The following is a 21,946-nucleotide window of genomic DNA, read 5'->3' as shown; positions in this document are numbered from 1 at the left end:
CGTGAAGCGAGGCAAGACAATAACATTTGAGGGTAAACACTGATGGACTCACCTAACAAGGTCAAGAGAAGCCAATGCAAGATCATGATGGACGGTCTTCCTCGGGCGATCTGGATGTTCTGACGGTTCGAGTCTTTCTGGAACACGGGTTGTCTTCTTTCCAAACTTTTTAGGAAGAGTTGCAGTCTAATGACTTATTTGAGTTATTGGAGTCTGGTTGAATGTTCTCGCATCAATAATGGACAAGAGTTTGTTCGTGTTCACTGGTCGAAACTTTCCGTCTTCGGATTGAACGAGATCGCTTTCGAAAACAGTGCACAAAGCAGATGACAACTTGGACGGTTCTGTTTCTTTCGATGAGCACGTGCTGTATACTAGTGAATGCCGTTCACAGGTACTTCACAGTACTACAGCAGAGTCTTTATTACAGATCTTGAGTCTTCAGAAGCAAAGTAACAAGAGGAGTGGTTGTCTGCTAAGTCTGGAGCAAGACCTCTACACAACGTCAACGTCGCCAAAGACAGCGACAACGACGATGGTGGTATGGCACGCTCGACAGAAGACTGAGAGACGCTTCCTTGACCAACGTCCAGCAAGCAGGTTCTGATGGCTCTGTAGGAGTCCTTCCCGACTCCTGCTAGCTGTGGTTCTGTCCCAACCCTCGCTCCCCTCGCTTTATAAAGACTCGAACCCTGGCTCGCTGGCCGCTGGACCCTGCGTGCTGTGGACACTGACAACACGTCCCTCACAGACCCTTACCTGTAAAAAACTGGACACTACGGACATTTGGCGCGGAGGGAGAAGAGAGGTGGGGGGGGGGGGGGGGGGGGGGGGCGAGGACGTTAGGAATACGAATACATTGGATGAAGAGGGAGGGTAGAGGAGGAGGGGTGAGGGAAAATGGAGGATGAAGATCGGAAAGTGAGGACTACTTGTTTGGGCGGAAAGGAGGGGTGTGTGTGTGTGGGGGGGTACTTCTAGGTGCTGGAGATGGGGGAATAGTAGAGGCCACACGGTGTGGTAGCGTACACCGCTTTGACGAGAGAGAGAGAGAGAGAGGAAGAAAGAGAGGGGGGGGAGAAAGAGAGGTGAGAGGGGGGATAGTGAGAGAGAGGGTAATTGGGGGAAGGGACACTATAGGCTGTGAGAGAGAGAGAGAGAGAGAGAGAGAGAGAGAGAGAGAGAGAGAGAGAGAGAGAGAGAGAGAGAGAGAGAGATTCAGATTCAGATTCAAAACTTTAATACAAAGGGATAAAGGTTTTAGGCTTTTAGAGAGAGAGAGAGAGAGAGAGAGAGAGAGAGAGAGAGAGAGAGAGAGAGAGAGAGAGAGAGAGAGAGAGAGAGGAGGCTGTACTAGAGGAAGAGAAGGATGACAAGGTATGATAGGGTGTAGACTTTGGAAGGTATGGCTTGGAGGAGGGGTTGGGTGATGGGCTTGGAGGATGGATGTAGGGAGAGGACGGGTAAAGGCTAACGGTTCAAGGTCATATCAGTATATTCCCTTGTTTGGGGGATGTTTCATGTTGTGCTTTACAAACAGTTAACTGTGGTTTGTTGATGCTTTTCTTTTTACCCAGAAGAAGATGCAGACACGGTTTTGTATTGTTTCTGATGTATACGTATCGATAAGTTTTCTTTAATTATTGGCGGTTCATTGGTTTTGTTGTCAAATTAAGCCTTGACGTCTGCTGGTGTTGTGTCTTATATCTAACTCTCTGTCTAAATCCAAAAACAAAGAGACTGCCCACGTTCCAAAATTCAGCAGGTTGTTGAATATATTTGTGAATGTTTTGTTTTGTCAATAACAAACGTTCCAACAACCTACATTTCTTGTTTTTTGATTCTAACTCTCTGTCTGTTTATCTCCAGATCTCCCTTTCCCCTCTTGCCTCCCACCCTCTTCCTCAGAAACGGATAAACATGTGCGTCTCTGTTGCGAGAACATTGGGCGAAAAGTGGCGATAAAAGTTGTGTGGATGTTTTTGTTGATGGTGGTTGTTTTTTTGTTTTTTGTACAGTGGACAAAACCCCCGATTTAAGACTTCCTCATTTTAAGATCGTACTTGCCCAGATTGTCTGATCATAATGTCTATAAATGACCCTCTAGTTTAAGATCGTAATTGCCCAGATTGTCTGATCATAATGTCTATAAATGACCCTCTAGTTTAAGATCGTACTTGCCCAGATTGTCTGATCATAATGTCTATAAATGACCCTCTAGTTTAAGATCGTACTTGCCCAGATTGTCTGATCATAATGTCTATAAATGACCCTCTAGTTTAAGATCGTACTTTGCCCAGATTGTCTGATCATAATGTCTAGTCTATAAATGACCCTCTAGTTTAAGATCGTACTTGCCCAGATTGTCTGATCATAATGTCTATAAATGACCCTCTAGTTTAAGATCGTACTTGCCCAGATTGTCTGATCATAATGTCTATAAATGACCCTCTAGTTTAAGATCGTACTTGCCCAGATTGTCTGATCATAATGTCTATAAATGACCCTCTGGTTTAAGATCGTACTTGCCCAGATGGTCTGATCATAATGTCTATAAATGACCCTCTAGTTTAAGATCGTACTTGCCCAGATTGTCTGATCATAATGTCTATAAATGACCCTCTGGTTTAAGATCGTACTTGCCCAGATTTTCTGATCATAATGTCTATAAATGACCCTCTAGTTTAAGATCGTACTTGCCCAGATTGTCTGATCATAATGTCTATAAATGACCCTCTAGTTTAAGATCGTACTTTGCCCAGATTGTCTGATCATAATGTCTAGTCTATAAATGACCCTCTAGTTTAAGATCGTACTTGCCCAGATTGTCTGATCATAATGTCTATAAATGACCCTCTAGTTTAAGATCGTACTTGCCCAGATTGTCTGATCATAATGTCTATAAATGACCCTCTAGTTTAAGATCGTACTTGCCCAGATGGTCTGATCTTAATGTCTATAAATGACCCTCTAGTTTAAGATCGTACTTGCCCAGATTGTCTGATCATAATGTCTATAAATGACCCTCTAGTTTAAGATCGTACTTGCCCAGATTGTCTGATCATAATGTCTATAAATGACCCTCTAGTTTAAGATCGTACTTGCCCAAATTGTCTGATCATAATGTCTATAAATGACCCTCTAGTTTCAGATCGTACTTGCCCAGATGGTCTGATCATAATGTCTATAAATGACCCTCTAGTTTAAGATCGTACTTGCCCAGATGGTCTGATAATAATGTCTATATATGACCCTCTAGTTTAAGATCGTACTTGCCCAGATTGTCTGATCATAATGTCTATAAATGACCCTCTAGTTTAAGATCGTACTTGCCCAGATTGTCTGATCATAATGTCTATAAATGACCCTCTAGTTTAAGATCGTACTTGCCCAGATTGTCTGATCATAATGTCTATAAATGACCCTCTAGTTTAAGATCGTACTTGCCCAGATTGTCTGATCATAATGTCTATAAATGACCCTCTAGTTTAAGATCGTACTTGCCCAGATGGTCTGATCATAATGTCTATAAATGACCCTCTAGTTTAAGATCGTACTTGCCCAGATTGTCTGATCATAATGTCTATAAATGACCCTCTAGTTTAAGATCGTACTTGCCCAGATTGTCTGATCATAATGTCTATAAATGACCCTCTAGTTTAAGATTGTACTTGCCCAGATTGTCTGATCATAATGTCTATAAATGACCCTCTAGTTTAAGATCGTACTTGCCCAGATTGTCTGATCATAATGTCTATAAATGACCCTCTAGTTTAAGATCGTACTTGCCCAGATTGTCTGATCATAATGTCTATAAATGACCCTCTAGTTTAAGATCGTACTTGCCCAGATGGTCTGATCATAATGTCTATAAATGACCCTCTAGTTTAACACAATCTTCCCTTGAAGTCTACCTCCAGTTTAAAACCTGATTTTCTTACATTTTTGTGTTATTTTAAAAGGAGATTTTTTTCTGTCGGGCGCTGTGGCGGGGTGGTAAGACGTCGCCCGCTTAATCGGAAGGTCGAGAGTTCGAACCCCGGCCGCGGCCGCCTGGTGGGTTAAGTGTGGCGATTTTTCCGATCTCCCAGGTCAACTTATGTGCAGACCTGCTAGTGGCTTATCCCCCTTCGTGTGTACACGCAAGCGCAAGACCAAGTGCGCACGGAAAAGATCCTGTAATCCATGTCAGAGTTCGGTGGGTTATAGAAACACGAAAATACCCAGCATGCTTCCTCCGAAAGCGGCGTATGGTTGCCTTAATGGCGGGGTAAAAACGGTCATACACGTAAAATTCCACTAGTGCAAAAACACGAGTGTACGTGGGAGTTTCAGCCCACGAACGCAGAAGAAGAAGAAGAAGAAGTTCCCAAGTTCACGGCGTTGCGCCCGTTCAATTTAGATATTTTGTCTCTCCCTATTTCAATATCACCTCGTTGTTAGTGTGACAATCACAGACGTTACACATTGTTTGGTTGCCAATCTTTGAAAACAGCAAGGGGTTAGACTTTTTCAAAGCTTTATAAAGAAAAATATTTGTTACCAGCTGTGCAGGCCGTGCCTTGAGCCATTTGAATGCACCAGGCAAGTCTAGCACGGGAAACACTGCTGTTGTTGTTGAAGGGGGGTTTGAAAAAAAAATCGAACATCAGGGATCATTCTAGAATATTGTGTACAGGTCAGCGATATCAGTCATGTGTGTGTGTGCGTGTGTGAGTGTGTGTGTGTGTGTGTGTGTGTGTGTGTGTGTGTGTGTGTGTGTGTGTCTGAATATATATATATGTGTGTGTGTGTGTGTGTGTGTGTGTGTGTGTGTGTGTGTGTGTGTGTGTGTGTGTGTGTGTGTGTCTGTATAATGTGTGTGTCTGTCTGGAGCGAATGTTTATAAACCGCAATTGTCAAAACGAATTCCTAAACTTGGGCTATAAAAAAGTCTGTATTCTGTTGTTGAAACCACACATTCGTGGGAGATACCAACTGAGTTATTAAGTTTCTTTCCTATAGGAATGTATACTTTGCCTGGTCGTGGTCTTCTTCATCCCAACAAGATCAGCCTACTGAGTAAAAAGTTAAGGTAGCCCAATAACCATTTTTGGTCGTAGTGGAGCGATATTTTAGAGATCTGAACTACTCTCGGGCCAGCTTTATGAGGACGGTGCCCACTCCTCTCCCTCGTTGGCTTTGCCTTCCCCAGTCTTGAAGAGGGTCAGGTACCCATTTTCAGCCGGGTGGACTGGAGAGCACTCGGACAAAAATCGGGTATTATAGTGTTCTCCCATAGTCAACCTGCTACATATTCTTAAAAGGGCATGTTGATATCTCCCTTGCTCAAGTCCTCACTTCAACCTAATTTAGCCTTGGATTTTGATGACTAAATCCCACATACTCCGAATGTGCGAAATAGATACATGTGCCTGGTTTTTAATTTTTCCTTAAAAAAAAAAATTTGCAAAATGTTGAAAGAAAAGAAACTTGTACTGGTAAAACTTTTTTTAAGGGCATAACAGTATTGTGATAGTTATCGTCCATCGCTCTCCGTTGCGTGGATCTCGCCTGGTGTTTGCACAGTAAAACGTCTGTTTGCCCCCTGCAAACAAAGCCTAACCAACCGACCAACCAATCATTTTTCTCCCTTTTTTTTGTGTGCAGGCAGGGGACCCTTGAGGCGACACCGTGCGTGCCTCGAGCACCTTTCCCCATGGTCAACACACGGTCCATTCTGCTTGACCACGCGCCTTACCGTTGCCTCAACAACGGCTTCACAGGTATGGCCAACAGTTGCACATCGCGCGCAACAAGGCTGGGAGCTAGGTCAAGGTTGATGCCATCAGACGGCCATTTCTGGGGCTTAGCCTCCATTTGTCACGCAAATCTGATTGTTCTCGCTTGCCGCCCGGCTGTTTGCATTCGGGATTACGCCAATCACGACGAGCGACAACAAAAAACACAGCATATTGGACAACAAAAAACACTGCATATTGGACAGCAAAAAACACAGCATATTGGACACCGACGCCACAAGGAGATGGGTGAGAAATGTATATGACGAAGAGGCGTTTGTAATTGCAATATTGATGGCATTATCAAGGTCAAGGCGGGACGAGACAAGTTTTGAGTGTTACAAGGAGACCTTTGTTATGGGCAAGGTTATAAAAAGGTGAAAAAACAGTGTTTTGTCAACAGTGGTCAACAAAACGAAATTACGAAGGAGAACACGACACGAAACGACAACAAAAACACAATAGACCACAACACAACACAACATAACACAGAACGACACAACTAAACAAAAGTAAACAGAAGTAAACACAGCACTTAACTTAACAAAACTAAACTAAACTAAACTAAATTAAACTAATATTGATTAAACTTTTTGTCCGATGATATTGTCTTTTCAGTCCGAAGCCTAGTTCGCCTAGTTTAGCTTGTTTAGGGGCAGGGAGGGAGAGAGAGTAAAGCCTAGTTCCCCCAGTTTAGCTTGTTTAGGGGCAGGGAGGGAGAGAGAGTAAAGCCTAGTTCGCCCAGTTTAGCTTGTTTAGGGGCAGGGAGGAAGAGAGAGTAAAGCCTAGTTCGCCCAGTTTAGCTTGTTTAGGGGCAGGGAGGGAGAGAGAGTAAAGCCTAGTTCGCCCAGTTTAGCTTGTTTAGGGGCAGGGAGGGAGAAAGAGTAAAGCCTAGTTCGCCCAGTTTAGCTGGCAGGGGGGAAGAGAGAGTAAAGCCTAGTTCGCCCAGTTTAGCTTGTTAATGGGCAGGGAGGGAGAAAGAGTAAAGCCTAGTTCGCCCAGTTTAGCTTGTTTATGGGCAGGGAGGGAGAAAGAGTAAAGCCTAGTTCGCCCAGTTTAGCTTGTTTAGGGGCAGGGAGGAAGAGAGAGAGTAAAGCCTAGTTCGCCTAGTTTAGCTTGTTTAGGGGCAGGGAGGGAGAGAGAGTAAAGCCTAGTTCCCCCAGTTTAGCTTGTTTAGGGGCAGGGAGGGAGAGAGAGTAAAGCCTAGTTCGCCCAGTTTAGCTTGTTTAGGGGCAGGGAGGGAGAGAGAGTAAAGCCGAGGTCGGAATATCAAAACATTATCATCATGCAAAAAGAACAGGTTTATTCAAAATCGGTTGGCCAAAAATGGTAAGCTAAACGTTAGAAAAATGCCAATAATAATAATAATAATGCATTATATTTATATAGCGCATGTATCCAGGGTTTAACCCTGCTCAAAGCGCTGTACAACAACACATTATTACACCCCCGGTATAGGGGTGTGTATAGGTTTCGGTCGATGTGTTTGTTTGTTTGTTTGTGTGTTTGTGTGTTTGTGTTCGCATATAGATCTCAAGAATGAACGGACCGATCGTCACCAAACTTGGTGAACAGGTTCTATACATTCCTGAGACGGTCCTTACAAAAATTGGGACCAGTCAAACACACGGTTAGGGAGTTATTGGTGGATTAAGATTCTACAAGGACTTATAGAGGGACATATTAATGGTCAAAGGGAAATAACCTTCTCAGTTGGTGGCAGTGAGAATGGTAAGGACGGGGGTGTTTTTCCTACCTCGGAGGAATTTCTTGTTTAACGTGCAATCACAACCATATCAATGAATAACACATTACTCTATAAACCTCATCCAATGACACATTTTTTTAAAGACAAAGATTTAGGTCAAGTTTATATATAAGAAAACACACTTTTCAAATGATCAAAGTAAATGTGATGAATTCATGAGGGATTGCAATTTTGAATATTTTAATCATCTACCAGTTGGCACTGGAAAATTGATTAGCACGAGGAAACAAAACAATAGCCATACACTACTCTGATACTGGAGAGAGAGAGAGAGAGAGAGAGAGAGAGAGAGAGAGAGAGAGAGACAGACAGACAGACAGACAGAGAAGGGAAGAAAAATGTTTTGCTTTTATCAAGGAGGGTAACGATGTAAGTAATTGCTGTTTATTTTGGTTTATTTTTACAATCATTCCTTTCCATAGGGATAACTCTCAAGACTTCAGAGATTGAGAGAGAGAATTTTTTTAATTAAGGAGGGTAATGATGTGAGCAATTGGTGCTTTTTTTCCAACCAGCCCTCGTCAAGCAGGGAAAACAATCAAGACTTATGAAGGTTGGGAAAGGGGTGGGGATGGGGGGGGGGGGGTGAATGGACAGATGGGAGGAGGATTCAAGGGGGGGGGGGGGGGTGGTGGTGCCATTCCACGTTGAAATCAAATTTGACCTTTGAAAAACAAAGGCCACTCTTTCTTCTTTTTTTCCGCGTCACCTTCGTTTGCCTGTAAATTCAGGTGCATGACAAAACTGCGGCTTCTCAGCGTGCGTCGCCTTTCCACACACACACAGAAGAATGTACAGCGGAGTGGACACAAACAATGTATCTTTGTGCAAGCTCTTAGCACTTTGCCCGAGAAGACTGCACAACTCCCACTGCATGTTCCGACTGTGACGCAAAAGGCCATATCTGCCAGAAAGGTCCCCCGCATTCTGACACAGGTCTGTGTATTGTTTTGAAAATATGATTTGATGGTCGGCGACACTCCGGAACCCCTCTAGGGTCAAAGCCCTTGTTGCGAAAGAAGAGGCTTAGAATGTTTGTGTGTTTGGGGGTGGTTGTTTGTGTGTCGCTCCACTGTCAGACAAGGGGGTAGTGAGAGGCGATTGTTTGACGGAAGGGTTTTGACGTTGGCAGCGGTGCTACTCTGCTATTGTGTGCGCAAGGTTGCAGCGGTGGGAGTATGGGATGAAGAATTTTATTTCAGACTTTGGGGGGGGGGGGGGGTAGGCTGTATGAGGGTGGATGATGTTTATTGAATTGGGTGGGTGGGTAGGTTCAAGCTAAAATCAAATTTGACCTTTGAGTTGTTTTTGAGACTTAAGTTTTTTGAAAGGTTTGGAGGCAGGAGGGGGGGGGGGTTGTATGATGATGGATGGGGTTGGGTGTGTGTGTGTGTGTGTGTGTGTGGGGTGTCATTCCATGCTGAAATCAAATTTGACTTTTCTTTTGAAAAACAGAGGCTAATACTCGTTCTCCTTCTTTCTTTACGTCACCTTGTGTACCTGTAAATTGGGGTGCCTGAAGAATTGAATTTAAGACGGAGATTCTTTTCTGGTCAGAAATTATGAGGGGCATGTGTAGGATATGGGAGTAAAGCATGAAAAATTTCATTTTGGTTGTGTAATTTTTTTATTTTAATCAAATAATATGAAGGCCAGTAGATTGTGACAGCATGAATGAAGATTATTAATGAAGACGGACATGGTTTTGTTGTCAAAAGATTAAGAGGGAAAGTAAAATGTGAGAGTAAGAGATGAAGCATTATACATAAGACGTCATTTTATGGGGGTTACAAATTGTGAGGACCAGAAAATCTCTGGAGGTCGTCATTTCTTGTTCGTCAATGAAAGCTGATCGCCGAATTATTTCCCGCAGTGGGGCACTGCGGTTATGAAATTAAAGGCCCCTCCTGTTTTTGGAACCGCAGGAGCTTTCTAGTTTGCTGTTAGGTAGATTTTTGGTTCCTCTTTCCTGTCATGCTCTCTTTTTCTTCATGAATTCTTTTCTTTTTTCTGCCTTCTTGCTCATTCACCTGTATTTTTTCCAAAAATCTCTTCTCTTGCCGCTTGTCTCGCGATTCATGTATAGTTTAATCTGTTAGTGTTCTGATGTAAGCCCAGCAGTAGATAGGTTAAGCCTATTTTAACATACTGGAAACTGGTAATCTTCCAGTAGGTATTAATTTAGTTTTACTAAAGCCTGCTGGGACACAAGTAATGGGTTAGTGCATTTGTAAACAGGAATCGCTTGACAAGTGGCCCCCTTCATCCCCCCCTTCCTCGTCCTGATATGGCTCTGCGTAGTCGGCTGGACGTTAAGCAACAAATAAACAAACAAACAAAAAAATCGCCGAATTATTGAAGTTGACGTATACACCGAGGCAAGTTGATGTAGTTTACAGAAGGTTGAATTGCGAGGCATCGGCTGAGGCTCACTTTTTCATAGCTTTTGTGTGTGGGACTGTGTGTGTGTGTGTGTGTGTGTGACTGTGTGTGTGTGTGTGTGACTGTGTGTGTGTGTGTGACTGTGTGTGTGTGTGTTTGTGTGTGTGTTTGTGTGTGTGTGTGTGTTTGTGTGTGTGTGTTTGTGTGTGTGTGTGGGACTGTGTGTGTGTGGGACTGTGTGTTTGTGTGTGTGTGTTTGTGTGTGTGTTTGTGTGTGTGTGGGACTGTGTGTGTGTGGGACTGTGTGTGTGTGGGACTGTGTGTGTGTGTGTGTGTGTGTGCGTGTGTGTGTGTGTGTGTGTCAGTGTGTGTGTGTGTGTGTGTGTGTGTGTGAGTGGTCTTTTGCTTACGTTTACATTAAATCTTTATATATGTTTTAAGGACAGGTTAGAAGATTAGGCTTAGCCTAAAACCTTTATCCTTATGTGATAAAGTTTTTGAGATCTGAGTTCTAAAGCTTCCATCTACCCTTGTCTGTCGCAGTGGACCCTGTTAGTATTGTTTTTGGCTTTTCAACCAATCGTAACACTTGTCTTAATATTCCGGTTGAAGGGCAAGTGGTAGATGTTTTTACACACATCTAGTTTTTTTATGACGAGTAGTGTAATTTGAAGGTTTACAATATATTCAGAGATCACTGGTGTTGGACTGCTTTTAGCTCCAACAGTAACTTGAATCTTTACCGCACTCACTTTCATCATTATGGCGCTGCGAGCAGGATGGGACTTTATATGGTGCAATCAGGACGGTGGTAATAAGCGTCGGCGCATAGTGTGCTATGGTCGTCCCAGATGTGCACGAGAATTGAAGTGCCCATCAAGGTTTACTCGAGCACAAGGTCGGATTAAATGACATTTCAGACATATCTCAATTTCAACCAGTCCGACCCACCATTTGGTTCCCAACCACTTGAGCCTTTTCTCGTGCATAACATCCTTGGATTGGATCCAGTACATGTGACTGATTCCTCAAGTGTGGGTCGCAATGATTGCTCAACGGCGGGTCCAGGTTTTACTGCTGTCAACTAGTTATGCTAAATTAAAGAGTTAAGTGACTCCGTAAAATAACAACATAGTCGTCCCTCATTCATACCATTCATTGAAGGAGTATAGTGCATATAAATGTATATAAGCTTGTTGACTCAGTCAAACAAAATATTAACAGGTAGGCATGACCCATTGCCGGTCTTATTCCAGGTAGTTTCAAAGTTTTACCTGCAGACTACCGGACATTCCTGGTGAACTCTATCCCTGTTCTCAGGCTGCCGATGAATTAATTGTAACGGATTGAAAAAAAAAATTGTTCATCGGTTGGAACGTATATTGCCATTATTGGTGAATGAGGTACCTACCCAACCAGCCAACTTACCAATGAAGAGACTTTTTAATGGTGCTGCGTGTCCCCTAGACCCTCTTAGTCTATTTTAGAGTGATTTGTGATGGATATTTCTATTTTTCCGATTAATAAAGGGCTCGGTTATGTTAATTCTAGTATGTTGTATTATTTTATGCTTTGTTGTGTAATGTTATGTAATATGTGTGGGATGATATAAACCGGTAGACCAAAAAAAACCACGTGTAGTTGTTTCAGGAGCACTAAAGGATTTAAACGATATTTTATTCAAATTAGTAATGGGCAAAACATTAAGTTATCATCAATTGAAGCACAATGTATGGCATACTTTTACATGTGCTCTTATGGACAAAGTAATTTGGCGAATTTTAATTTACATACAATGCATATGAAATAAACAACAACCAAAAACACACACACAAAACAAAATTCCAATTAGGAGCAGACCATCTGATGCAGATGGATTTTGCTGGTGTTACGGGAGGAAGTTTGGGACAAATCGAAGAGAACATGTGTGTTTGTTTGTTTCTTTTTTTCTGTTTATTTTGTCTCGCGAACCAAGGGGCCGGGGTCATAGGAGACCGATTCAGCAACGATCTTGTTCTCTGTTTTTTCCCCATCACGCTCTAAACAGAAAGAAAAGGAAAGCAAGGAATGATATTTTTTTTTTTAAAGAAGAGAAATAGAACAACAAAGACAGAACGTACAGGCGAAACAAGTGAGGTAATCCAGCACCTGATTTCCTCATTCCAGAATGCGCAGCACACAGACACTCAAACTGGACCTGTGTTCATAAACTAGGCGGGATGATCGTTTCATTCGAGACGATCAGCAGCATTCTTGAAAAACTAACACTGGCCGTCTACCGATGCTTGCAATGAAAAGCGTTGCTTTGCACATGACGCACTGCCGAACGTTTGCTGGGACGACGACAGACAAACGCCCGGCCACGCATCAGCACAAACAGCGAAACGACATCACAGACACATTTACCCCATGGCGCAAAATGGCGGCATGGAGGGGAGAGAAGTCACGAGTAAACAACAAAAAAGTCACCTCGTGTGAGCGCCCAACTCGGGCCAGCCAAGGGAGACAAGAACTGACAAGAGGCGAAGGAGAAGTGAAGCGAAAAGGATCGGAAAAGGAAGTCGCCTCCTCGGCATTAATCCCCAAGCAATCGTGTTTGCCATGCGAGTTGTGTTTGATGTTCCTCGTCGTCAGTGCAGGAACCCCGCCATTTTGGATAGCGTGTTGACCGAATCGAATCGAAAGGGGCGGAGCACTCTCAAACTAGCAGATTATTTCTGCACTGTGGTTCCTTGCCCGCGAATTCCCGTGTTTCCGTGAGAGCCAGGTCACCACTTCCCTTATCTATCGATCTGACTTCTCCTGTTTCGTCTCCTCTTTTTTTCATGTATACCGCAGGACTTGATCTCTCTGTCTCGTCCAAAGTTACGGCGCAGAAGCGTGTTTTGTTTTACCTTTTCCCCAACGTTGCAGTAAAGATTTAAGTCAAACAGGCGGACGTTTTTGCAGTGCTGCGAAGTGAGATCCACATTTGGCCATGCGCCATTGATCTATACTGTTGAACTCGATTTCCTTGTACGAAGTAAACTTATAACGGACACACACACACACACACACGCGCGCGCACGCACGCACGCACGCACGCACACACACACACACACACACGCGCGCACGCACGCACGCACGCACACACACACAGACACACACACACACACGTTTGTCTGCTGCTTCGACTATTAAAGGACGCATAAAAAAGTTCCTTTATTTAAAAACTCTCCTTAAACGTTTTGTCTTGTAACATCGATATGACACATAATCAAAAATCCTTCTTTTAGGTGTTCAAAACTACGGGTGTTCAGAAGCTAAACCTCGAGGTAAAATGATGATAAATGTTTTTAAACGCCCTCACAGTTTAACCATTAGGGCCATGCTCCTGGGTGTTACCCCGACTTTAGATGATTTAAAATAAAATAAAATAATGATAAATAAATAAAAGGGGCCGCCGCGAAGGAGGTTTGGCTGTCGTGCTCGAGCTCCTCGACACCAAGGCACCAGAGCTGGAGGTTGGTGTCAAGTAGTCATGGCGTTTGTTTAGAGACCCAGCTGGTCATTATGTGCCAGCGCTATAGTTGGTAAGGCATTTGCTGAAAGGGGGGATGTTCACGGGGGGGATGTACGGTGGTGAGGGTATTGGGGTGATCTGGAGGTAAAAGATTAAACACGCGTAAATTTATAGAGATTATGTGGTATCACTGCAGCGTTGCATTCAGATATCTAACTCGTTTAATTTGCAAACATTGATTTACTTAATTTGATTGAATTAATTCAATCGCTTTGCTTGTCAAGGCAAAGTCGAGTGAATAATGGAACGCGTCTTTTCTACTTTATGAGCTTCGTGCTCGACAGAGAAATATATCACTTCATTTCATTGCATTACTGTTACATTACTCGATTATCACAAATATAAAAACGTATATTTTAGATGTGTATTAGTATGCTTAACCTGCTTTGGTTTTGCTTCCAATCATGAGCAGTTGAAGATGTTTGTCCGTCTTGTACAGTGCTTGAATGTGGGGTTGTGTGTGTGTGTGTTTGTGTGTGTGTGTGTGTGTGTGTGTGTGTGTGTGTGTGTGTGTGTGTGTGTGTGTGTGTGTGTGTGTGTGTGTGTGTGTATGAGTGTGTGTGTGTGTGTGTGTGTGTGTGCGTATGTGTGATTGTTTGTGTGTGTGTGTGTGTGTGTGTGTGTGTGTATGAGTGTGTGTGTATGTGTGTGTGTGTGTGTGTGTGTGTGATTGTTTGTGTGTGTGTGTGTGTATGAGTGTGTGTGTGTGTGTGTGTGTGTGTGTGTGAGTGTGTGTGTGTGTGTGTGTGTGTGTGTGTATGACTGTGTGTGTGTGTGTGTGTGTGTGTATGAGTGTGAGTGTATGTGTGTGTGTGTGTGTATGACTGTGTGTGTGAGTGTGTGTGTGTGTATGAGTGTGTGTGTGTGTGTGTGTGTGTGTGTGTGTGTATGAGTGTGTGTGTGTGTGTGTGTATGAGTGTGTGTGTGTGTGTGTGTGTGTGTGTGTGTGTGTGTGTGTGTGTGGGCCTAATTCTGTTTTATCCTGCAAACGTGAGAGAGACCAGTCAGTACTGTATGTACGATAAAATACTACCACATGGCCTGCTGTGTCTTACTAGGTTTACACTCGTTGCTTTTTCAAATATTGAAAAGCTCGCTTTCATTTACCTAAAATCTCTCTGACTATAGTGCTCTTTATTTTACATTTAGTCAAGTTTTGACTAAATGTTTTAACATAGACGGGGAATCGAGGCGAGGGTGGTGGCATATGTGTGTGTGTGTGTGTGTGTGTGTGTGTGGGTGTGTGTGTGTGTGTGGGTGTGTGTCTCAATGTGTGTGTAGAGCGATTCAGAGAAAACTACTGGACTGATCTTCATGAAATTTCACATGTTAGTTCGTTGGTATGATATCCCCGGAAATTGTTTTCATTTTTTCGATAAATGTCTTTGAGGACGTCATATCCGGCTTTTTTTGAAAGTTGAGGCAGCACTGTCACGCCCTCATTTTTCAATCAAATTGGTTGAAATTTGGTCAAGTAATCTTCGACGAAGCCCGGACTTTGGTATTGCATTTCGGCTTGGAGGCTTAAAAACTAGTTAATTAGTTTGCTAATTAAGGTTGTCATTAAAATCAACTTTTCACTGACAGATTCAAAAATGATTGCATCGTATTCCTCAATTTCTCCTGAATTCCAAAAATATATACATATGTCATGTTTACTCTAAAACTGTGCTCAGAATTACAGAAAATAGGTTAAGTAGGCCTAAGTACTGCGTTTGCACGCTACGCGGAGACGAGAGACCCGTACTATCTTAAATAATTATAGTCTCGGCGATGACTGTTTGTTGCTGTTAATCTGTTACTTGACTAAATGTTTTTATATCGCTTCACGCGACTTGTTCTAATTTTTATTCACAGAATAAAACACCTTCAGTGTTCGCAGGGTAGTTCTGAGCACAGAGAAGAGCTGTTAGATTGATGTGTTGATTTTCATTCCACGGAGAACTGTAGAGGGCTAGCCGAGATCTGAGCACAATGATCCCATGCACCCTCATGAGGTCACCGACACGAAATGTCACCTCTCGTGCCCTCTCCAGAATATTTTACGGGATTATCGTGAAGGCGATAGATGGCATTGCACAACACAGGAAAACATGCCTTTTGAACGCCCAGCAGAATTCTCCGTATTTTTTCCTTCGTTTTCTTGTGTCTTCTCTCCCTCAAGAAACAAGTGTTTAAAATTGAGCGACATCACTGCCCCGGCGCGAAGACAGAGCTGGTTTTGATTGGTTTGTGTGAACGGGGCTCAAGGCAGACACCTCGGGACCTTTAAATATGATCTCTTTGGCTGGCATTCGTGGTCAGAAATAAAACGGCTTCGGTTCGCTCTTTGAAACTGAGCCTTTGGCGGTTAATTCACAGGGGTGTCACAATGTGTGTGTTTGAAATGTTTCGGGTCGCTTGTGGTCTGAAACAGATCGGGTCGAGACAGAACACCTTGTGCCCCCCCTCTCCCACTTCTTCCCGCGCTAAAAAGAGGATAAAAACTCACGTTACAACAACCACACACACACGTACACACATACACACACACACACAAAAGCACTCACACACAAGCACGCGCTCACACACACACACACACACACACACACACACACACACACACACACACACACACACACACACACACAAATCGAATAACGCCGTAAAGGCATTTTGAAAATTGTCTCCCAGAAGGGTGTATCTTGTACGGCAATGAAGAAGGATTGTACAGCCTTCTGATGAACACGTAAAGTGCCATGAAATAACCTGATCGGGTTGAGACTGCACTGAGAGGGGGTCGCACACCGTGTTTTGAAACAGAAGAGGTTGAACAGTGAAGCTGAGAAAGTTCACGCGGTAAGAAGACTACGGATCAGTGTGACTGGACAGTTGTAAGGTGGCTTTAGCCCTCTGACAATCCTTGATGGGTCAAAGGGCTGATGTCAATTGGGCGAAGTCGCTTTCACAAAAACACTTCACGAAGCTTGCTGCATGAAGCTTTGGCGCTGCATTTTGGGTCAAAACACTTCAGGAAGCTTGCTGCATGAAGCTTTGGCGCTGCATTTTGGGTCAAAACACTTCACGAAGCTTGCTGCATGAAGTTTTGGCGCTGCATTTTGGGTCAAAACACTTCACGAAGCTTGCTGCATGAAGCTTTGGCGCTGCATTCTGGGTCAAAACACTTCAGGAAGCTTGTTGCATGAAGCTTTGGCGCTGCATTTTGGGTCAAAACACTTCAGGAAGCTTGCTGCATGAAGCTTTGGCGCTGCATTTTGGGTCAAAACACTTCAGGAAGCTTGCTGCATGAAGCTTTGGCGCTGCATTTTGGGTCAAAACACTTCAGGAAGCTTGCTGCATGAAGCTTTGGTGCTGCATTTTGGGTCAAAACACTTCACGAAGCTTGCTGCATGAAGCTTTGGCGCTGCATTTTGGGTCAAAACACTTCACGAAGCTTGCTGCATGAAGCTTTGGCGCTGCATTTTGGGTCAAAACACTTCACGAAGCTTGCTGCATGAAGTTTTGGCGCTGCATTTTGGGTCAAAACACTTCAGGAAGCTTGCTGCATGAAGCTTTGGCGCTGCATTTTGGGTCAAAACACTTCAGGAAGCTTGCTGCATGAAGCTTTGGCGCTGCATTTTGGGTCCAAACACTTCAGGAAGCTTGCTGCATGAAGCTTTGGCGCTGCATTTTGGGTCAAAACACTTCAGGAAGCTTGCTGCATGAAGCTTTGGCGCTGCATTTTGGGTCAAAACACTTCACGAAGCTTGCTGCATGAAGTTTTGGCGCTGCATTTTGGGTCAAAACACTTCAGGAAGCTTGCTGCATGAAGCTTTGGCGCTGCATTTTGGGTCAAAACACTTCACGAAGCTTGCTGCATGAAGTTTTGGCGCTGCATTTTGGGTCAAAACACTTCAGGAAGCTTGCTGCATGAAGCTTTGGCGCTGCATTTTGGGTCAAAACACTTCACGAAGCTTGCTGCATGAAGTTTTGGCGCTGCATTTTGGGTCAAAACACTTCAGGAAGCTTGCTGCATGAAGCTTTGGCGCTGCATTTTGGGTCAAAACACTTCACGAAGCTTGCTGCATGAAGTTTTGGCGCTGCATTTTGGGTCAAAACACTTCACGAAGCTTGCTGCATGAAGCTTTGGCGCTGCATTTTGGGTCAAAACACTTCACGAAGCTTGCTGCATGAAGCTTTGGCGCTGCATTTTGGGTCAAATCACTTCAGGAAGCTTGCTGCATGAAGCTTTGGCGCTGCATTTTGGGTCAAAACACTTCACGAAGCTTGCTGCATGAAGTTTTGGCGCTGCATTTTGGGTCAAAAAATTTCGCGAAGTCAACTTTGGGGTCAGTTCAGGAAGGGCATACATCTTGGCTCAGTTCAGGAATGGCATACATCTTGGCTCAGTTCAGGAAGGGCATACATCTTGGCTCAGTTCAGGAAGGGCATACATCTTGGCTCAGTTCAGGAAGGGCATACATCTTGGCTCAGTTCAGGAATGGCATACATCTTGGCTCAGTTCAGGAATGGCATACATCTTGGCACATGACCTCTTTCTCCCTTAAATAAATACATGATTGCCACGCTAAGGCTTGTAGACTCATGCGCAATGGACACGAACGTTTTTGATTTGTACCCTTTATTTCATCCTCATTTCTCTATTTCAGGTAGAGGCACAGACCTTCTAGTAAAAAAACAACTGACAATCTTCAACCTGGCCGGGTTTTGACGAGGAATAAGACCACCCCTCTTCAACCTGGCCGGGTTGTGACGAGGAATAAGACCACCCCTCTTCAACCTGGCCGGGTTTTGACGAGGAATAAGACCACCCCTCTTCAACCTGGCCGGGTTTTGACGAGGAATAAGACCACCCCTCTTCAACCTGGCCGGGTTTTGACGAGGAATAAGACCACCCCTCTTCAACCTGGGCACACTGCAAACATCAAAATCATCACTGCTTCCCGTGCAGAGTGAGTTGTATGTGCATGGGTGGGATTCTTCCGGTGTATGCCGGAAATCCGGATTCGTAATGTCTGTGGTGACGTTTGTTTGGTTGTTAATTATACAAATCCTTCAGCGTCTGGGGGCCCCCAGGATTCCTGACATTGTTCAGTCCCACTCATGTATGTGTGTGATGAATTAATTTCACAGATTGCAAGTGGTATCCGTTATGACATTGATTCGTCACAACCATCCCACCCCGTAGAGACAGCATCCAGAATGTTGGTTTAGGGTATGTGTCAAAGGGGAGGATTGGTTTTATCCCATGTAAACGCCTGGACAGAATTGAGATGGTAAGTCGAATCATTTACACGGGCAGGGCTGTGTCTTCAAGGTACGGATCTCTTCTTCTTGTCTTTCGCTGTTAGATCGTCAGTCCGGACTGCAGGGCCAAACGTGCTGTCCTCCCACACTGTATTCTTCTTCTTCTTCTTGTCGTTCGCTGTTAGATCGTCAGTCCGGACTGCAGGGCCAAACGTGCTGTCCTCTCACACTGTATTCTTCTTCTTCTTCTTGTCGTTCGCTGTTAGATCGTCAGTCCAGACTGCAGGGCGAAACGTGCTGTCCTCTCACACTGTATTCTTCTTCTTCTTCTCGTCGTTCGCTGTTAGATCGTCAGTCCGGACTGCAGGGCGAAACGTGCTGTCCTCTCACACTGTATTCTTCTTCTTCTTCTCGTCGTTCGCTGTTAGATTGTCAGTCCGGACTGCAGGGCGAAACGTGCTGTCCTCTCCAAGTCCTATCTGGGGCCGTACAGCTTCTTGTCGTTCGCTGTTAGATCGTCAGTCCGGACTGCAGGGCGAAACGTGCTGTCCTCTCCAAGTCCTTTCTGGGGCTGTATAGCTTCTTGTCGTTCGCTGTTAGATCGTCAGTCCGGACTGCAGGGCCAAACGTGCTGTCCTCTCACACTGTATTCTTCTTCTTCTTCTTGTCGTTCGCTGTTAGATCGTCAGTCCGGACTGCAGGGCGAAACGTGCTGTCCTCTCCAACATCTTGAACACACGGCCAGTACCGTACAACTGGCCTTGACACGGAACGATTTAAGGGGGGCAATCTCAGTCATCTGAAAGAGGGAAATCCAAACGCAATCCGCCTTGTTCGATTTTATTGGCTTGGACGATAAAGAAAAATAAGAAAAGCAAAAGCTGGAGTCCAGTCTGGACGAAACTGCTATCAAGAACGCAGAATTGATTTTTTTCTGAGGTTTTTTTTAGCCCTAAGCACCATGTTTATCGGAGCAGGAAACTCTTCCAGAGTGAGGCCCCTTTGTTGGTTTCACTGCGGCCGCATTGTGAACAGCAGTTATGAGAAATTCGAAATGAGAAATGGCGCGTTTCCTGCTCCGATAAACATGGCGCTTACGGCTAAAAAAACCTCAGAAAAAAATCAATTCTGCGTTCTTGATAGCAGTTTCGCCAGACTGGACTCCAGCTTTTGCTTTTCTTATTTTTCTCTATCGTCCAAGCCCATAAAATTGAACAAGGCGGATTGCGTTTGGATTTCCCTCTTTCAGATGACTGAGATTGCTCCCCTTGAATCAGTCGTTCCGTGTCAAGGCCAGTTATTGGCGGTATTGGCCGTGTGTTCAAGATGTCCTCTCCAAGTCCTCTCTGGGGCCGTATAGCTTCTTTTGTAGCGCTGTCTCCTCTGGCCAGATGGTGTCCCTCAGAGCACTGTGGTATGGACAAGCCTGCAGGTACGGACTGAAACACAAGTTTCTTACATGCCGTTTTGAACACTATGAAGTTCGATAATTAGCGGAGGAGGAGACTAATGCCAGAATAAGGAAATTATCATTATGGGTTTTATATTCAAGGCGGTTTCTCATCTAAAGTGTTTCTTACATACAGTTCTGAACACTATGAAGTTCGATAATTAGCGGAGGAGGAGACTAATGCCAGAATAAGGAAATTATTATTATGGGTTTTATATTCAAGGCAGTTTCTCATCTAAAGTTTTTTTTTCATGTTTCTTATGTTACGTATGTATTTAAAAAAAAAATTACTTCAATGAATTGATGCCATTTAAGTTATCTCTGTTGAATTTTTGTTTTGTTTTTTTTGCTGGCACATTTTCTGTTTTTATGCTTTGACATATCCTCTTTTTGATCTGCGGTATTCCGAAAAATAAAAAGTTTAAATGTGTCCATGTGTGAAATCTATCAAAGCCTGTCAGTGTGCCAAGTTTTTAAATCCGTTTGTCTAAAGTGTCTTTTAAAGTGTATTTCTGTCTGTACCCGTTGTAACCCGGAAGTGAAATGACAATGAGGCAGATCTGCATGACTCGTCAAATTCTGCAAAGACAGAACCTGCTTGCGATATTTTGAAGCTTTAGCCAAACTTGACACAGCATCCAGAAAACACCGATTTTAACCCAGTTGACAACACAAGACCAGACATTGACATTTGACAGATGTCTACCAAATGCTGCCCATGCTTGAATATTAGCCTACATTGGCAGATATGGACGCCAATCTTAAAAAATTCTGCAAGCCGAAAATAGACGGTCGCAGATAATTTTAAAATTGTGTGTACATGTTATGCTCCGTTAGAACATTGTCCTAAATTTTTTGAAGTTTTCGGCGCATCAATTTCTATTTAGGGGTTTATAAAATTTTATTTTTGGAGACACCGATCGCTGGCTGAATTCGGCTGCCAGCAAGCAGGTTGGTATTTTCATTTTCCACAGCTGTGACATGACAGAGACATTCAACAGTTGCACCAGACATGCGGAGCCCCGTGGGAATGAGTCATGGCTTGTCACGTGAGAGCAGCACTGCCCTGTCGAAAGATTACCGATACCATCCTTCCCGTGTAAAAAAAAAAACACACAAAAAAACGAAAAACAAAGAGAGTTAAAAACCACCACAGTCCCGTATAAACAATCCTATAAACCACCGATGATTTCCCAGCTTTTACACGTAAAACGAAATTATGTATATTCTACATTTAGGTTATGAAGATGCATTTAATTGAATTGCATTAAGTTGTACATGGGGTAGAAGCAGTTTGCCATTGGGACACACGCCCAAATTCCACAGCCTGTCTGCTCTTTCCACAGGCTGTCTGCTCTTTCCACAGGCTGTCTGCTCTTTCCACAGGCTGTCTGCTCTTTCCACAGGCTGTCTGCTCTTTCCACAGGCTGTCTGCTCTTTCCACAGGCTGTCTGCTCTTTCCACAGGCTGTCTGCTCTTTCCACAGCCTGTCTGCTCTTTCCACAGGCTGTCTGCTCTTTCCACAGCCTGTCTGCTCTTTCCACAGGCTGTCTGCTCTTTCCACAGGCTGTCTGCTCTTTCCACAGGCTGTCTGCTCTTTCCACAGGCTGTCTGCTCTTTCCACAGGCTGTCTGCTCTTTCCACAGCCTGTCTGCTCTTTCCACAGGCTGAGATTGTTTTGCTGTATTGCTTTCTCGTTGACACCGGTGTCAGTTTCGAAATTAATTCAACAACAAAATTATTACTCTGCAATTATT

The 21,946-nt window shown here is 43.9% G+C and overlaps 1 protein-coding gene across 1 annotated transcript in view; it reads right to left on the bottom strand.

The window, feature by feature from the left end:
* The window catches only part of LOC138975154 (uncharacterized), a 30,452-nt gene extending 29,817 nt beyond the window's left edge, over window positions 1-635 (bottom strand). The window contains exon 1 of the mRNA XM_070347817.1: window positions 53-635. Within this exon, the coding sequence (XP_070203918.1) occupies window positions 53-86 (34 nt within the window). The 5' untranslated portion in view covers window positions 87-635. The remainder of the gene's footprint in view (window positions 1-52) is intronic.
* Between the last annotated feature and the right edge of the window lie 21,311 nt (window positions 636-21,946).

The sequence above is a fragment of the Littorina saxatilis genome, linkage group LG9 (assembly GCF_037325665.1).
Source record: "Littorina saxatilis isolate snail1 linkage group LG9, US_GU_Lsax_2.0, whole genome shotgun sequence".
NCBI classification, from domain to species: Eukaryota; Metazoa; Mollusca; class Gastropoda; order Littorinimorpha; family Littorinidae; genus Littorina; species Littorina saxatilis.
Note: the sequence above shows the minus strand (reverse complement) of the source record. Positions and strands in the feature narration are given on the sequence as shown.